Source organism: Anolis sagrei, chromosome 5 (genome assembly GCF_037176765.1).
Source record: "Anolis sagrei isolate rAnoSag1 chromosome 5, rAnoSag1.mat, whole genome shotgun sequence".
NCBI classification, from domain to species: Eukaryota; Metazoa; Chordata; class Lepidosauria; order Squamata; family Dactyloidae; genus Anolis; species Anolis sagrei.
In genome coordinates this window covers 97677926-97697134 of record NC_090025.1, presented here as the reverse complement: position 1 = coordinate 97697134, position 19209 = coordinate 97677926, and the positions used below count along the sequence as shown (strand labels likewise).

Here is a 19209-nt window from a genome sequence, read left to right as displayed (position 1 = left end):
TGGGTCCCATAGATCTTGCTCTTCAACCTTTTTGTCTAGTAAAAGTCCTGAAGCAACTCCAGTTATTCCTGGATGATTATCTAGACATGTTTCAATCTCGTTTTGGGACTGAATGACATGATAAATGAGCTTGATCACAAACTATAAATGATAGAATGAAATGGGAATATGAGCATCTCTGGGTTTAGAGGCATCTATATCTGCAGGAACAGTTCCAGAACATGGTGTTGGTGGTATTCTTTTTGGCTGACTGGCACTTGTACTATAGGGCAATTTTTTTTTGCCCCTGTACTACTTAAATACATTCATAATGCCGTGAGGGCATTTGAAGCAAATGGTCACTAGAATGCTGTTGACACACAGATCTTTTTCTCTGTGATATGGAAGGCAGAGTCAAAACACCCCTGGATGGCCATCCAGCCTCTGGTTAAAACCTGCAGAGAGGTTTAATCACTATAGAAGTGGAGTGTTGGTGTTGTTCAAGTGTAATATGTAAAGTTTATTGATTAGTCCATTGACCATATCAACAGTAAAAGATAAAAACAAGAAAATACACAAATAGACACTAATCACTGTCCTAAAACTCCTGTAATATGGTTTTCATGTGAGCTTACTTGATCTGGAATTCTGAGACAGCCCAGAAATATTTGACTAAGGAAAAGGCAAAGTTTTTGTCAAAATTGATACTTTAGTAGCACAAATTTACCTATTTCTATTATTTGTTTGGAACCTTAATGTAAAATACTGCTGGGGTATGCCCTATTGAACCCAGTTGGAATATGAACACACTCCAGAATAGCCTGCAGTAATACTCTTATTGTCCGATATAATGTTCAATTCTTTTGGAGAAGTAGGTGGGGACAGAAAGTGGATTGTTCCTGTTTATTTTTATTTCAACGCTTAATCCCTTCATTGTAAGTTTTCTGTTGTTACTATCAATTATCCTGTATTATTTCAATGTGTTTGTATCTATTGTATCTATTTCGAGGCATTGAACGTTGACATTTTTAATGTGTAAACAACCCTGAGTCCCTCCGGGGAGAGTTTAGAAATATATTATTATTATTATTATTATTATTATTATTATTATTATTAAAGAGGGTGCTCAGGTAAATAGTTTGGTCTTCGGAAGGGATAGGACTGAATCAGTGGTAGAGAAAGCACAAAATTAGTAGATCAGGCCAGGTTATTCCCCTCTGTTTATGTGCTTTGAACTATAAATAAATGTGCAAACCTTCATAACATTGGTGGGGATTTGTGATTCCTTTTTTAAAGGCAATCTTAAATGAAAACAAGGAGAAACTACCTGTTTCAATAAAGCCTCCAGTTTATGGCAAGGATAAAATCTTCAAGTAAGTATTTCCACAATGGCTTGTTTTGTAATATTACTTTTGTGTCTCTTTTTCAACGTCTAAAAGTCCAACCACTCAAGAGAAAAATGTGATGCCAGTCATTGTGTGATCTGATATGCAGCCTTGGTTCCAACTATCTCTCTCAGTTATGTAATGGATAGTACAGCAAGATATAGAAAAGAAAGATGGTGTTCTGTTCTTAAAATATTGTATTAAGGTATTGTATTAAGGTAACATTAAAAAAAAAACTTAGCTCTCAGACACAACCAGTAGATAGTGCAATTTGAGAAAGTAGCACTGGCATTAGGTTTTTGCTTTCTGATCTGAATTGGCCCTACAGAATTGTCTCCATCCATCATCTGTATTTGCCTTGAAGTCTGCCATTCTTTTCAGAGGCCCTTGTAAGATAAAATGTAGGGTGTGGGCTAATGACATTTTCATTGGTGGCACCCTGATTGTGATAATCCCTCCAAAGAGACTCACTCCTGTGATCCCTACTTTGCAGTGTGAGCATGTTTTTACGCTTTTTAGACCTTTAGCATGCTTGTTGCTAACTTGCAGTGTGGGGCTATTTAAACTTGTTTTCAATTATCGGGGCTGGTGTACTCTTGATGTTTTATTGTTTTAAGTATTTTTGTACTCCACTCCAAGAACATACTGTTAATGGGTGTTATGAAATTCAGTAAAAATCAGTTGGAAGCATTGACTGAACTGTTGTAGGCCATGAAGTCAATATTGTTTATGGAAAATGAGGGTAGAGGTGACTCATCTCAGAGGAGGGGAAACACATTGTAAAACCTGCAGAGTTTGGCCATATACAGGTTATGTAAAAGAAGACAACAACTAGAAAACCAAAAACAGCTACAGGGCGTCTTGCTTGCATTAAGTTAAGTACAAGGATGCAGCTCGGACTTTGGGCTGTTGATCTGGCAAATAGCTGTAGTAATAGACATACTTTTTCCTCTGCCAGAAGTTTAGTAGTATGCCTAATAAACACTAGGTTATTCCTATTGAGAACATTTTAAAGAAATGTTTGAATGTTGAAACTCACAAAAGTCAAGCCTGCAAATATATAAGACCAACTTCCTTATCAGGGCCACAAATCTAAGAACAGGTAGAATATCTAAGTAAGTGGCCTTTAGATTGAGAAGTAAGCATCCACTTGTAGATTAGAGTTGTGAAGCTCCACTTTTCTCATATTCCCATTCAAGTATTTCTAACCCATAGTTCATCCTAAAATATGGTGATCGTTTTTTTTTAAAAAAATAATCTGAGTAAATCAATTTGTGCTGTTGGAATCTTGGTACACCTTTATCCTCCTCTCATTATTTTTTCTCGATCCCCTTTTGCCAGAGTTTACACAGATCTCCAGCAGGTCCTTCAGAATCTGAATCACCCAAACTTTGAATTTACGGACTCTGAGCAAGAAGCAGATATTCTCTACAACTTCTCCCACTTCAAAGATTACAGGTTACACAGCTATTTCCCTGCAAGTAATGATTTTTCTTACCTGTCAAATCTGCATATATTTGGCCATGGGACTTTATTTTTTAATTACCTTTCTTTTGTTGTAGGAAACTTAGTGAAGAAAGGCCTCATGTGATGGTGAATCAGTTTCCATGTGAGAATCTTTTGACTGTTAAGGATTGTCTGGCATCAATCTCCAGGCGGGTTGGAGGCAGTGAAGGGCCGAAATGGCTGCCTCGAACCTTTAATCTTCATACAGAGTTGCCACAGTTTATCAGTTTCTTTCAGCAGCGTGAAAGAAGGTAAGTTTTGTGAGCAGAGGATATGAAATAGATGGTATGACAAGGCAATTGTGTTACTTTTAAGTGTTTTGATTATAAATCAATAAAGCTATAAAATATTAAAATGCATCAAAAACTCTACACCCACCCTAAAATCCCAATCATACTATTTTCAGAAGCGCACCCTCTTCAGTGTATACTTATCTGAAGGCAGAAGAGTGTTTTTATCTGGCTGCAAAATGCAAGCAGGGACAGGGCCATCCTGGTCTCTCTTGGAGAAGAATTCCAGAGTCTGGTAGCACCAAAATGCACTTCAGAGCATGGTGGGATGGAGAGAAGGCGCTCCCCAGATGATCTTAGCGTTTTAACATGCTCGTAAAGAGAGAGATGGTCCTTCAGCTAACCTGGCCCAAAGCATAAAGCACTTTATAGATCAAAACAGCACTTTGAATTGTACCCGGAAACGGATTATCAGCTAATGAAGTTGTTGCAACAGAGAGTTTTGAGCTCCCCATGTAATAACTTGGCTGCTGCTCTTTAGACCAACTGATGTTTTTGAACACTGTTCAAAGGCAGTTGGAAACAGATCACATTACATTAATCCAAATGGAACATAACAAAGGCTTGTACCACCATGGCCAGATCCGACTTCACTTGGCCACATTAGCATGTCTATCCATTGTCTGGCTTTGATCCGTGTATGTGTTACTCCTTGCGTTGGGTACCATGCTTCTCTTGATCAAATGAAGAATAAAATACAACTGCTACTTGGTTTGGTGTGGCACAAGTTGCATAACTTAAGAGAAGATATTGTTAGCTAGGGGAAAATGTTTGGGTACAGACATTAAATGAATATAAATCTGCTGTGTGCCCCCCCCCTTTCCATCTTGCTGCAGGGGTGAAGACAACCATTGGATATGTAAACCCTGGAACCTGGCTAGAAGCTTAGACACACACATCACCAAGAGCCTTAACAACATCATCCGCCAAAGAGAGAGCATCCCTAAGGTCAGAGAAAAGCAAATCTTGTAGGCATGGACTTTGATTTTCTGGAAGAGAGACTGAAGTACCTCTGGATTGTTTTCTCCCTTTTAAAATGGTCCCTAATGTTTTTTCCTGCTGCATGAGCTTGTTTTGCTGAGCTTGGATTGAAATTTGACTATAAAGTGTTTTCCCAGGAGCTCCTTGCAAATGCTTGCTGTGCTTTTATGGAGCAATAAAATTTAGGTATGGCAGTTTTTGGCTCTCTCAACCATTTATTTCTTTGCTGTGAAGCAACACATCTTTCAGTAAGAGGCTTATTGCTCTTGTACTCTTGACTGGTAATGAACTTTTCGGCATGTTTTTAGTTCACATCTTTTCCAAGTAATGTAATAAAGCTAGAGAAGGCCTAGTTCTTCAAGGTCACAAACCATGCTTCAAAACCGATTGTGAGATGCAAGTACTTGGAGTTGCAACATATAGCTATATTTTGCTAAAATCTCCATACCATTTGATGAATCTTCACAACGTTAGTGGAGCTCTCTCACAAGTAAGAATGGATTGCTTTATATCTGGAGTCCTATGTCTAGGATGAGATGTGGAATGAAGAAATCCTGATGGTTTTCCAAGATCGTTCATATGCTTCCCTTAGTAATATCCCTTCAGTCTTATTGGCATAGGACAGGGAGAGCTATCTCCACATTTAACTGGTAGCCATCAAGAGAGGACCTTCTGAGTAGTGGTCGCAGGTACAGAATTCTTTTCCTTCAGAGATTAGATCACCACTCCCATTTTCCATGTTTAGGTAGATGGATCTCTATTTCAATTCTTTTGAAATCATAGAATCAAAGAGTTGGAAGAGACCTCATGTTTCGCGTCCTAGTCTCCAGGGAAGCGGAAAACAAGCTTGCTCCCTCCTCCCTGTGGCTTCCTCTCACATATTTATACATGGCTATCATATCTCCTCTCAGCCTTCTCTTCTTCAGGCTAAACATGCCCAGCTCCTTAAGCCGCTCCTCATAGTGCTTGTTCTCCAGACCCTTGATCATTTTAGTCGCCCTCCTCTGGACACATTCCAGCTTCCCAATATCTCTCTTGAATTGTGGTGCCCAGAATTGGACACAATATTCCAGGTGTGGTCTAACCAAAGCAGAATAGAGGGGTAGCATTACTTCCCTAGATCTAAACACTATGCTCCTATTGATGCAGGCCAAAATCCCATTGGCTTTTTTTGCCACCACATCACATTGTTGGCTCATGTTTAACTTGTTGTCCACGAGGACTCCAAGATCTTTTTCACACGTACTGCTCTCGAGCCAGGCATTGTCCCCCATTCTGTATCTCTTCTAAACTCTTCTATTGCTGAAGAATTCCTAGTCACATTTGGAAGGATATTATTGCAGCCCTATTTTGCGGCAAAGAATCTTGACTCCCCCAGTTTTGTTGGTGATGTTTATATAGTTGTGAATTGTAAGTTGCTTTGGTGGTAAAAATTGTTCCAAAGACTGGGATGCAACATAAGACTTGGTTCATTGCTGTCTTGAACAATTCTTTTTTCTCCCTCCCATTTCAGGTGGTGTCTAAGTATATTGAGAAACCAGTATTGTTTCACCTTGAAGATGTGGGACTGGTTAAATTTGACATCCGTTACGTGGTGTTGTTGAGATCAGTTAAACCCCTCAGGCTGTATGTTTATGATGTCTTTTGGCTGCGGTTCTCAAATCGGTAATGCCTGCTTTCTTATCACTTTGACAATATTCAAACTTCCTGGGTTTCTGAATTTTCTGGGAAATTAATGCACTTTCTCTGTCTTTTTTTAAGGCCCTTTTCTCTTGATGATTTAGATGATTATGAAAAGCATTTCACTGTCATGAACTATGATCCCACTGTATCTTTAAAACAGGTAAGTAAATACCATAATTCACCATATAATACCCGCTGCTGCATAATCATCGTATCCTTTTTTCTTTTTTTTTGGCTCCAAAATTGGCATCTTTCCTTTCATCACATAATGGACGTAGAGCCATTTGGGGCTGATTCCACCTTCCTTCCCTCCTTCCTTCCCTCCTTCCTTCCCTCCTTCCTTCCTTCCTTCCTTCCTTCCTTCCTTCCTTCCTTCTCTGAAGACAAGGCAGTTTTAAAATGGAGATCTCCAGAACTCAGATCTCCCTTCCTTTCTCTAAAGAGCTCAATTTCAGATTTTGTAAACTGCCTTGCCTTCAGAGAAAGAAGGAAAGGAGGGGGAATCTTCCCTCCTCCTTTCCCCAAGGCAAGTCAGACTTAAAAAAACAAACAAACAAATAGAGCTGTTTGTTTGAGGTGGGACCATTCCTTCTGTATCAGAAGAAAGGTGGTTTATTTTTTTAACAAAAACAACCCAAAGACTCAAAGGCTTTTTAAAAAATTGATAATAGTCACACACCCCTTTTTGGCCAAAAAAAAAAGATAAAAAGTTAATATCGTGCAATGAAATGCAGTAATGCATCAAACCAAGACTGTGTCCTTCACTGTGATTGAGAGGGTGATATAATGGAATATGCTTTAAGTTAGATGGTCCTTTAAGTTCTTAGGCCACAGCTTTCAAAATACTTCATATTGGTGACACACTCCTTAGGCATGCATAATTTCACGACACAGAAATTTTATTAACAAGCCGGAGATTAAACCAATCGATTATTAGAGATATGGATCCATCCATAAATTGTAATAATTATATATATGTGGACACAACATATTTCATGAAAATCTTTCACTCAAGTTTTTAAAAACATTGATTTGTAAGATAATAACATACATTTTCAAGACTATTGTCATTTCTCATGCGTGACACATCTGCACACAGCAGCAAGCATACTACCATGTCGCAATATATAGTTTGAAAAGCTTTGCTTTCGGTGTTTAGCTGGTGGCATGTTCAGAAATCAGATGCTTCACCACCAAAAAGCCCTATATAGACATCTAGAGGGCCCTCATAGATATAAACATAATACATATTCATGAAAAGTCAGCTGAAAGAGGTGAATTTGCCTTTGAAGAAATGAAGATTTAAGGCCTCTTTCCGTAACACAAATCTAATCTACAGATGATTTATGAAGAAATGATTCTTTAGTAGAATTTAGGGGGAGAAATCCTGCTTGCATTATGTTGTTGTTGTTGTTCATTCGTTCAGTCGTCTCCGACTCTTCGTGACCTCATGGACCAGCCCACGCCAGAGCTCCCTGTCGGCCGTTACCACCCCCAGTTCCCTCAAGGTCAGTCCAGTCATTTCAAGGATGCCATCCATCCATCTTGCCCTTGGTCGGCCCCTCTTCCTTTTGCCTTCCACTTTCCCCAGCATAATTGTCTTCTCTAGGCTTTCCAGTCTCCTCATGATGTGGCCAAAGTACTTCAACTTTGTCTCTAGTATCTTTCCCTCCAATGAGCAGTCGGGCTTTATTTCCTGGAGGATGGACTGGTTGGATCTTCTCGCAGTCCAAGGCACTCTCAGCACTTTCCTCCAACACCACAGCTCAAAAGCATCGATCTTCCTTCGCTCAGCCTTCCCTAAGGTCCAGCTCTCACATCCGTAGGTGACTACAGGGAATACCATGGCTTTGACTAGGCGGATCTTTGTTGCCAGTCTGATGTCTCTACTCTTCACTATTTTATCGAGACTGGACATTGCTCTCCTCCCAAGAAGTAAGCGTCTTCTGATTTCCTGGCCACAGTCTGCATCTGCAGTAATCTTTGCACCTAGAAATATAAAGTCTGTCACGGCCTCCACGGTTTCTCCCTCTATTTTCCAGTTGTCAATCATTCTTGTTGCCATAATCTTGGTTTTTTTGACGTTTAGCTGCAACCCGGCTTTTGCGCTTTCTTCTTTCACCTTGATTAGAAGGCTCCTCAGCTCCTCCTCGCTTTCGGCCATCAGAGTGGTGTCATCTGCATATCTGAGGTTGTTAATGTTTCTTCCAGCAATTTTCACCCCAGCTTTGCATTCATCCAGCCCCGCACATCGCATGATGTGTTCTGCATACAAGTTGAATAGGTTGGGTGAGAGGATGCAGCCTTGCCGGACACCTTTTCCAATCTTGAACCAGTCTGTTGTTCCGTGGTCAGTCCTTACTGTTGCGACTTGGTCCTTGTACAGATTCCTCAGGAGAGAGACAAGGTGGCTTGGGATGCCCATCCCACTAAGAACTTGCCACAATTTATTATGATCCACACAGTCAAAGGCTTTAGAATAGTCAATGAAGCAGAAGTAGATGTTTTTCTGAAACTCCCTGCCTTTCTCCATTATCCAGCGGATATTGGCAATCTTGTCTCTCGTTCCTCTGCCTTTTCTAAACCCAGCTTGAACATCTGGCAACTCTCGCTCCATGTATTGCTGGAGTCTTCCTTGCAGAATCTTGAGCATTACCTTACTGGCATGAGAAATAAGGGCCACTGTACGGAAGTTTGAGCATTGTGTTAACATCATGTATATAGCACATATAGCTTTGGGTTTTACCCAGAAGAAATTGGACTGCTGAAGAGAGAGCAGAAGGTGGCTGGTTAGCTGCTGAACTACCTTTCACAACACAATAGGAGTTTTCCTGCGGAAATAGGACCCTCCTTCAAGTGAACCCCTCTCCCATTGCAGCCCTTTATTTATTTGTTTGTTTGTTTGTTTGTTGTGTCAGGAGTGACTTGAGAAACTGCCCTATACAGTACAGGGAAAAGAAAGGAAGGAAATAGAGATATACAGCAATTCTGCTGAAGTGATGGCAAAGGACAAGTGATCCATTTGGAAAATGGCTTTTAATGGTTCTACTTTGAGGCAGCTAGAGAATAGGGAAAAGCCCAAGAAATTAGAGCACTCTTGGTAGATTTGCACCAGGGAGGCCTTAGAATTGAGTGTGGCTCTAGGACTTGTAGAAATAACTCTAGGGATCATATATTTTAAAGGCTTCATTATTAATCAAATGGTGTATTATTTTCCAGATACACTATAATGAATTTATCCCTCTCTTTGAGAAGCAGTATCCTGATTATTCTTGGAAATCTATTCAAGTAAGTCTGTACTGATTCTATTATCTTTTCTTTTTTTCTCTTTTGATAAAAAGTTTTTAGAGTTTTGATTTTTCCCCCCACTGATTGATCATGATCACCTCCCACGTGTGATGCTATGTGTAAAGGATTTAGAGGTGAATCTATAACGTGAAGAGGATCACCCTTGGTTTGGGAGAGCCCACCGCTGTGCCACCAAAAATGTAAAGGATTAGATCTTAGGGTGTTAAACTATCACACCGCTGATCCACCAATTGTAATGGAATTACTATTTAAAACAACTTCAGTGTTTGGAAGCTGTAGAGTCTTTTCCCCAGTACAATGTATTCCTGAGGTAATTTATTGTGAACATTGGCTACCACCACACTTAAAAGGACTTTTCAGCTTTTGGTTCGGCAAGATGTTTTAAATTTCTTGGAATGTGCTGGATTCGCACTCAGGGCTTTGAAACTCTGAGGTAAATAATATATTGAAAACCTTTTAGTAGTTGCTGCCATCAATCTGAGTATTCCGTTCCCCTGATAATGTTATAGAAACTCTGTATACAGAGGCACTTTGAGACAGTTGATGACAAACAGCAAATAAAGTTGTTTATTTGTGTGAACTTCAACAATATAGGCACTTTAAGCGTAAGGGTTTCAATAAAGAGATTAAGCTTATGGTTACTTCAAAACAGTTCAATACTTGGTTCCAAAAACAACTCATCACTCCCTCAGGAAACTAGCAGACTTCCCTCTGACTAGAATTCCTAAAACTCCAGACAGTCCTTTCTCTTGGATCTGTCTATTCTCTAATCCAGCTATTCTACCTAATAGTGATCATTCTTCTCTAACTATCTTCTTTAACTCTCTGAACCTGACTGACTTCTCCTAACTCCTAAACCTCTCTTCTCTTCAACATTCAGACCCTAACTCCTTCTTCAAACACCAGATCCTGACTAAACTGTCAGATTTTAAAACACACCCTTTCAGGCAATTTTTTTTCTGCACTCTAAGCTCCGCCCACTTTCTCCCAGCCAATCAAGGCTCTCCACATTTCCCTCCAGGCTGCTCCTAAGCTCTGTCCCCTCTAGGAAATGAGTATCAACGTTTTTTTAAGTACATTACCTCATCAACTGAGTTGATGTCCACAGTTTCACTTATTCATCCTCCACCCACCCACCCACCCACCCCAAATAAAGTGTTTATAGACCTCTATAGGTTCACCATTGTGATTCTGTGAGACAAGCATCCTGCACAAGTATATTGCTGTGCTATTATCCATGATTTTAGGATATTGGTGGGCCGCATTCTGCAACACATCTACAGTGGAAATGCAGATCTCACTGTAATCGAGCTTATAAAAATGAAATGTTAGGGAAGGAAGATAAAGAGCATTACCCCACTCTCTAGTGAATTTCCTCAAAATAAAGAAACTCTAGTCAGTGGGAATAAATATAGTTCTAGTCGCCGACACACTGGAGAAAATAATAATCTCCACATAAGAGAGCCTGATTCTGTGATAGCATTTAACATATTGAAGACAACACTTTAAACTACAGTTTTATTTATAGGCAATACTCCATATTCATGTATTTCACTTTTGAAACGGTCATTATTTAGTTCGTAGCTGCAGCTTGATTTCCTCATCTTAATTTTTCAGCTGCCTCTCCAGCACTGTCCTGCTAATAGCACTAGCCCTGCTCCCCCCTTACTTTCCATAGAAGCCTCAACCAGATTTTAAACTTTTCTCTCCAACTTATCAAGGCCTTATCCAGAATGTTAACGTTTTCATCTTTTTCTCCCCTTCTCATCTTTCCATCGATGCCTCACCCAGATTTTAAACTCCTTCCTTCATCGCTCTTCTTTGCATCTAATCCTCATCTAGATTTTAAATCCCTTCCTTAGTATCTCTCTTCCCCACAGTTCATTACAAGTCCCCCCTCAGTCTGCCTCACTTACTCCTTTGGCTTCCCTCATCTTAAATTCAGGATGAGACTTGTTGCGGGATGGTGGGCAATGCAGTCTAAGTGTTATGGTGGGCAAGAGATAAAATAGTAAGATATGGGAAGAGGAAATCAGAAGGGGTAAGAGAAAAGTTACACGGGTGGAAAAGTCCGACTTGAAATTCAGGCGAATTCTCCGAGCAAGGGACTGACCAAAGTCTGAACTGTATGTTTTGGAGAAAGGTGATAGTTATTCAGGGTTTTGTTTTGTTTTACATTTTAGAGCTTCTATGTTCCTAACCCTCATCAATGTGGAGGGGAAACAGTATTCCTTTATGTTGCTTTTTGTAGAAAATAATTTGTTACATTAATAGTTGTCAGTTTATTTTAGTTTCGTTCTAGGTTTTAAAAATACTACCCCAAATCCTTCAATACAACAGTTGCAAAAGCAGTTGTTTAAAAGAAATATTATTTGTTATGCTAAACATGCAAGTCATTATGATGCCTTTTAAAGCTTAACAAAAATGGTGTTGCTCACAGTGTTGTCAAGCTAGGCAAATGATTTGTGTGGTATTAACTGGTACTTCTATTGCAAATGTGATTTTGTCATTAGGAAGATATTTTCAAGGCCTTTGTGGAGTTATTCCAAGCAGCTTGTGCAAAACCTGCTCCGCTTGGTATCTGCGACTATCCATCCTCACGAGCCATCTATGCCATCGACCTGATGCTTAAGTGGGAGACATCCAGTGATGGTAAGTAATGGTTTTGATTACATTCACAACCAAAGAGATGGGTAGAACTGCTTTGAAATGAAGAAATCTGGATATCTTTTTATAGGTCGTTCTAGCGAATTTGTTGATCTATGTTAAATTTTTGATGTATAGCTCTATGTTGCAATGTGGCAGAATTGGCAGAAATAGGGTAGCAACAGTAGAGGCAAGATTTATTTGCATACGTGCAGCCAATTGGTCGTATGCAGATGAGTGTAGGCCAGGATTTGAAAGGGCCACTGAGCCAGTATGGCAGTTGGGGGAAGAGAGCTGAACGGCGGAGTTAAGTTTAAAAATAGGCAGTTAGAGAGTCAAAATGTTTGAGTTAGGGATTCCTGTTTGTGGAGGACAGCTAGTAACTGCTGTAAGAGAAAAGCAGTTAGGAAAATGGAGCTTAAGTTTTAAGGAAAATAAAGAAGTGCCAGTGTGGTTTAAGGCGGAATATAGTTCTGTCAAGAATGTATGAAAAAGTAACATATTTGTTGATGTGAAACAGTTGAAGTTTGATAAGAAAGGTTAACTAAGTGAATGATATTGAATGTAAGACTCAAGACTGTAACAGGAACACACAAATGTAACCATAAGCGTTGGAGCCAGAAACTATACATAAACTTTGTTACTTCGTTTACTACAAGAGTGTCTCAAGCCTGTAATATAAAAGCCTCAAGGAAAAAGCTTACAAGGAAGCCCCAGCCAATTTAAATAGGGGAAAATACATCAATACAAGGCAGTAAAAAGATTTAAAAGAATTTTTTTCCCTCCACATCGTCACACATAAAAAGACACCTGAAGAAAGGACATGAAGTAGTGAAAGGTCTCTTCAGTCGTCATCCCTACCTCCCGGGGATCCAAGGGGTAAACACTGAAGGGTCATTCAACTTTAAGACCAGAGCTTTCCAAACGGTGTGTCGCATGAAAACTGCTCCCCCTCCCCCCAAAAAAACCTGTTTGGAAGGGAGCATTTTCGCCACCTTCAGCCAGGCAGGAAGCCAAGGCCCTCCCAATGGACAGCTATCCAGCCTCAGTTCAAAAGCCTCCAGAGAAGGAGACGCCTCTGGAAGAGATCCCCAAAGGGCATCTAGTCCAATCCATTCAGCCAGGCAGGAATCCCTTCCGTCAGACAGGAATCCACAATCAAAGCACCCCTAGATAGCCATCCAGCCTCTGTTTAAGAACCTCCACAGGGGTTTAATTATCCCGAAGGGAAGTGCTAGTGCTGTTCAAGTGTAGGTACTGTTAAAACCTTTATAATTTTCACAATGTGTTGATTGAATTGCAGTAATTACGACTGAAACGTTTATAATTAAGAAAAGAAAATCTATTGAAAATAATGTTTGTGATGAACCACGTGGTACAGCTATAGAGGAAACTAGACAAGAAGCAACTGTAGTACATGAGAAGTGTAAACAAAAAAATTCCAAACCTCGTTTATACAGTAAAAACTAAAGCGTATATGCAATATAATATGATATACAATGTAATATAAAATACAGGCAGTCCCCAGTTACAAACGAGATACATTCTGTAGGTTTGTTTTAAAGTTGAATTTGTATGTAAGTCAGAACAGGTACATTTTAAAGTGTAACTCCAGTCATATTAGCTTTAATAGCATAGGTAAACACCCCTGTGGGGTTTTTTTGTTTGTTGTTATTTTTTTGCTGTCTATCACCCTGTTCAGAAGACATCACCTCACTTTCTGTCTATGTTATTGAGTTTTGAAAAAAAGTGACCTGGTGATAAAGCTTCAGTGGAGATGCCTTTTCCTCATGATAACTCTTCCAAGAGTGAATTTCCCTTCTGAGAAATAGATTTCTCTCACTTCCTGTTGTCTCACCCCTGTTTATAACTATGAGTTGTTTGTAAGTTGGATGTTTGTAACTCGAGGACTGACTGTAATATATTGTATGATGCCCTTATAAGGGGTTAGTTTAACGTCTGATTTGCTAGTAAAACTGAATTACCGTGTTGCAAAAGGATGCATGTCTAAAAAGTGTGTCACAAACATAGAAAGAATTGGAAAGCTTTCACATTTTTGAAGGATGGTGATGAGCTTTAGGGATGTCAGGTGCAGTAAGGGGATTTTTCATCAGGGAAGGAGAAAAAAACAGCAATATCTGTATCTAGAATGTGCGGTCATTTCAACATGGCTGGATTGGAGCTCATGCATGAGGTCTATAAGTAGTACTGTATTTCTTCAATTTGAACATGCACTTTTTCCAATATATACATCTGTAAAAATTGGATGATTTTTGGAATCACAGGTGTATCTTATGGATTTTTGTTGGTGATGGTGGTAGCACTGAAAGAGTGCAACTTACAATTGATAATAATAATATTTAATAATTATTTATTTATTTATTTATTTATTTTGGGCACTTCTACCCCGCCCTCCTCAACCCCCTAGGGGGGACTCAGGGCGGCTTACAACTGGCACAATTCGAAGCCAACAATTCAACAGATAAAATACATAACAGCAATAACTACAATAGTTAAAACATTCAATTAATACAATAACAACTAAAAGCCAATCTAGTGGCCAACGTTCACCGAGTTCTAAAATCCGTAAGTCCATTCAACATTACCATAGTCCTTTCCAGATTCTGGTCATCATTACCTTGTCAGTCTGCCAGATTACCCAAAGGCCTGGTCCTATATCCATGTTTTCAGCTTCCTTCTGAAGGAGAGGAGGGATGTTGATGACCTAATTTCCCCGGGAAGTGAGTTCCACAGGCGAGGGGCCACCACTGAGAAGGCCCTGTCCCTCGTCCCTACCAGTCTCACTTGTGATAGAGGCGGGACAGAGAGTAGGGCCTCCCCAGAAGATCTTAAACTCCAAGGTGGGACATAGAAGGAGATACGTTCGGACAGGTACGCTTTATTGTAACTTTATTTATACCCCACCACCATCTCCCCCAACAGGGACTCAGGGCAGCCTAAATGAGGCCAAGCCCAAACAACAAATTACAACAAAATAAGATACAAATTACAATAAAATAAACAACAAAGTATAAAACATATAAGCATATAAACAATATACCCAGAACATGTAAAAAGAAGCAGCAGTAAACCAAACATAATGAAGTGAACGGGCCACATGTACATAAAATGATTTAAAAACTCAGGATGAGATAAAGGAGCAGAATTATTCGATGGCATCTTATAATTGGAAATATACAATATGTATCTTATCTGTCTTACAGGGAAGCCATATATGCAGCCTCAGATCCTGGAAGTGAATTTCAACCCTGATTGTGACAGAGCCTGCAAATACCACCCAACCTTCTTCAACGATGTCTTCAGCACACTTTTTCGGGATGAAACCAGTGGTTGCCATGTGACCTTGATTGCCTAGCTCTGTGGCTTCACTTGGCTGATAATGTGTGCTTCACAGGAATATATATATATTATATTTATATTTCAGTTCTATGAGCTGCTTATGCAACTATTTCTTTCTATAATGGCAACAAGGACAAATCACGTATAATCAGGTGGGACACGTGGATATTGTAAGCTATGGTCTGCTTTCTCCTCTAGTATTTTATTGTATTGTTAGCTTACCAACCCAAATTATGTTTTTATTGGAGAAGGATGATTTCAGAACTTTAGTAGCAAATCAGTGTTTCCCTGTCTCTGTAGTTACTGTGTTTAGTTTGCTTACAGAAAAAAAAATCTGTATACCTTTCTCCATGATTTACTGCCCTTAAGGCAATCTGTGTCCATTGTTTTGATACTGTTATGTCCCTATCTTTTAATATGCTTTTTATTTGTAAAACAAAGCATTTTATTCCAAGGCTGCAGTTGGCTCATGTGATCAGAGATTTCAATTTTAATAAATCATGTTGTAGCAAGGTACCATAAACTGTCTTTGAAGTACCAGCCCATCATTATTGTCTCTAGTTGAAAACATATATATGAAGAGAAAGGATTGCATAATCCATTCTATCTATTTCTATGAATGTCAAGTATGCTAGCAAGTCGAGCCCCGGGTCAACCAGTTCTTGCCTTAGTCCCATATCCCACTGTATTTGTGTTGATGTTCCTTCTTTGTATTGTTTTCCTTTTTTTTTACTTCGAGAACTATTCTGACAGATGGTGGGTAGATTAGGTATAGCCTGACTTCACTGGCCTATCTTTCCCATTAAAAAACAGCTGCTCGGGGCAGGGAAGAGTTTGAAGGCCAGATACAATACTATGATATGTTTTCTTTTCACCAAGTATGTCTTTCTGTTTGATAATAAATATTAAAACTACAGTGTGGCCAGTCACCTGAATGTTTTATGTGTTGAATGTAAATAGAACTGCCTCTTCAGCTGCCAAACTTGTATTGATTTATTGTAGAAGGCTTTCATGGCCAGAATCACTGGGTTGTTGTAGGTTTTTTCGGGCTATATGGCCATGTTCTAGAGGCATTCTCTCCTGACGTTTTGCCTGCATCTATGGCAAGCATCCTCAGAGGTAGTGATTGATTTAAATTTTTTTTCAAATATTTTATTGGTTTTCTTAGAATACATCAATACCTTCAATAATCTTATATTCCATCCTCAATTCATTACATCAACCAAAATGTATATATATATCTTGTATACCTTTTTCCCCCACCTCTGTGCCCCCCCCCCCTCTTCCGAGCCACTTCAATTTGCATTCTCTTTCCAAAATACCATTTCTTCTTGTGGAGGTAATTTCCCATCTACTTCTTTTAAGCCATTCTCAATAAATTTTCCCCAAATTTTATCAAAAACATTTTCCTTCCATACCCCTTTCCTGACTCTTAATCTACATCTCAATTTATCATTTATTGCTATTTTCTATAATTCTTTATACTATTATTCAATTGATATGTTTATTTTACCTTTCCAATTATTCGCTATCAGTAATCTTGCTGCAGTTAACATCTTTCTCTGTTTTTTTCAATTTCTTAACATTATATAGTGACAGCAATGCAATACTTCCACTTTTCCCTATCTTCATATCCATTATAGCTTCTATCTCTCCAAATACCTTCCCCCAAAATTCATTTACATATTTACATTGCCACCACATATGTATATATGTACCCACCTCCTGGCAACCTCTCCAACAATTTTTTGTGGAATTCCTATTAATATTTGCAATCTTTACTGGTGTTAAGTACCATTTCCAAACCAATTTGTAATAATTTTCTTTAACACGTATCGATAAGTTCTTTAAATATCTTTGATCCCATAACTGTACCCAATCCGCTTCTTTTATTCTAATCCCTAGGTCTTCCTCCCATATCTATCTTAATGTTACATCCTTTATTTTTTCCCCCCTTAATATCAATTATCTTATACAATTTGCTAGTTATTCCTTTCAGCTTGTGGTATCTTCCCGTCGCTCTTTCTTTTTGTATCATTTGTTCAACTTGTGTAAGTTTGCCTCCTTCCCCATTATTTTTTATCCAATTCTTGAACCATTACTCTAACTGTAGACAATGGAACCATGAGAGTTTAATATCTCTAAATTCTCTCAATACTGTTTCCTGGGTTGTTGTAGATTTTTCCAGGCTATTTGGCCATGTTCTAGAGGCATTCTCTCCTGACGTTTCGCCTGCATCTATGGCAAGCATCCTCAGAGGTAGTGATTGATTTGATTTGATGGTCACCAAAGTGAGAAAACATGGGAAAGTTCAACTTGGGACTATATCACCAAAATTCCCAGCTACCTGTCTGGAGAAAAGAGGGAGGCTGTTGAACCCTCCCCCCTCAATTTTGTAGACTCAATCAAGCAGTGACAAAAGTATGAAGATGTCTTTCCTGTCACATACCTACAGATGCAAGAACCATTTAGATCGAACCCTTTTTAAATTACTTGAAACAAGATGCATTTGGCTGTTTCAGTAGGAATTGCTTGACCATTCTAGTTAATAAGACTGAGCTCCTGTTCACATTGTTTAAATTTATGTCAGCTATTCTAGAATTACATTAGAATCATAGAATCAAAGAGTTGGAAGAGACCTCATGGGCCATCCAGTCCAACCCCCTGCCAAGAAGCAGGAATATTGCATTCAAATCACCCCTGACAAATGGCCATCCAGCCTCTGCTTAAAAGCTTCCAAAGAAGGAGCCTCCACCACACTCCGGGGCAGAGAGTTCCACTGCTGAACGGCTCTCACAGTCAGGAAGTTCTTCCTAATGTTCAGATGGAATCTCCTCTCTTGTAGTTTGAAGCCATTGTTCTGCGTCCTAGTCTCCAAGGAAGCAGAAAACAAGCTTGCTCCCTCCTCCCTGTGGCTTCCTCTCACATATTTATACATGGCTATCATATCTCCTCTCAGCCTTCTCTTCTTCAGGCTAAACATGCCCAGTTCCCTAAGCCACTCCTCATAGGGCTTGTTCTCCAGACCCTTGATCATTTTAGTCGCCCTCCTCTGGACACATTCCAGCTTGTCAATATCTCTCTTGAATTGTGGTGCCCAGAATTGGACACAATATTCCAGATGTGGCCAAACCAAAGCAGAATAGAGGGGTAGCATTACTTCCTTAGTAATGTTGTAATGTAACTCTAGTATGGTTGGGCTTCTTGTGCAACTCTCATTAAGATGCCACCCATATGCAACTCCTTAAAAGTAGTACTGCATTCTTAACGTTTACTAATGCCACTCTTAAAGACACCATCAGTATTTTGGCTTAATTGAAATATGTTACCTAGCTTTGGGAGGAGGGTGGATGAGAATAGTTCAGGATGCAGATCAGCTGCTTTATGTAATACAGTGCTCAAGTTAAAAATCTTCTCCAAGCAAGTTGCTACTAGTTTGACTTTTCATCTTCAAATTTCTCCCATTATCATGTCTGTTGGGCCCATGTCACTGTGACACAAAGCTTAAAGGCATTGGCAACATCTAAACCTTCTCAAGTGATTGCCAACTAAGATGTAATTTGATCTTTCTATATGCCCTTTGCTGAATTTGTCCCTGTGTTTCTGCAATCTCTGAGCAGCACTAGGAAGTAAGCATGTCTACTCCTTTCACCTTGAAATGAAGTCTATTCATAAACAAGATGTCTGCATGTGTGACCCACGAATGCACAAATGTAGGCCCATCTCTCCCTAATTCCTGTATTAATACCACTGTGGACTTAGATGAGGGGTCCCCAAACTACGGCCCGCGGGCCAGATACGGCCCTCCAAGGTCATTTACCCGGCCCTCACTCAGGGTCAACCAAAGTCTGAAATTACTTGAAAGCACACAACAACAATCCTATCTCAGCCAAAAGCAGGCCTACATTTCCCATTGAAATACTAATAAGTTTATGTTTGTTAAAATTGTTCTTTATTTTAATTATTGTATTTTTAAAGTGTTTTATGCACTACAAGTAAGATATGTGCAATATGCATAGGAATCACCTGAGTCGCTTTCGGGCTGTTATGGGCAGTATGCAAATGTAAAT

General features: G+C 39.4%; 1 protein-coding gene across 1 annotated transcript in view; it reads left to right on the top strand.

Annotated features, from left to right (window-relative positions):
* TTLL12 (tubulin tyrosine ligase like 12) overlaps positions 1 to 16068 on the top strand; it is a 28564-nt gene extending 12496 nt beyond the window's left edge. Inside the window, exons 6-14 of the mRNA XM_060778177.2 lie at positions 1276 to 1352; positions 2706 to 2822; positions 2927 to 3121; positions 3997 to 4108; positions 5655 to 5806; positions 5903 to 5984; positions 9044 to 9112; positions 11647 to 11785; positions 15004 to 16068. Coding sequence (XP_060634160.2) covers positions 1276 to 1352; positions 2706 to 2822; positions 2927 to 3121; positions 3997 to 4108; positions 5655 to 5806; positions 5903 to 5984; positions 9044 to 9112; positions 11647 to 11785; positions 15004 to 15155 — 1095 coding nt within the window. The 3' untranslated portion in view covers positions 15156 to 16068. The remainder of the gene's footprint in view (positions 1 to 1275; positions 1353 to 2705; positions 2823 to 2926; positions 3122 to 3996; positions 4109 to 5654; positions 5807 to 5902; positions 5985 to 9043; positions 9113 to 11646; positions 11786 to 15003) is intronic.
* Positions 16069 to 19209: the final 3141 nt, after the last annotated feature.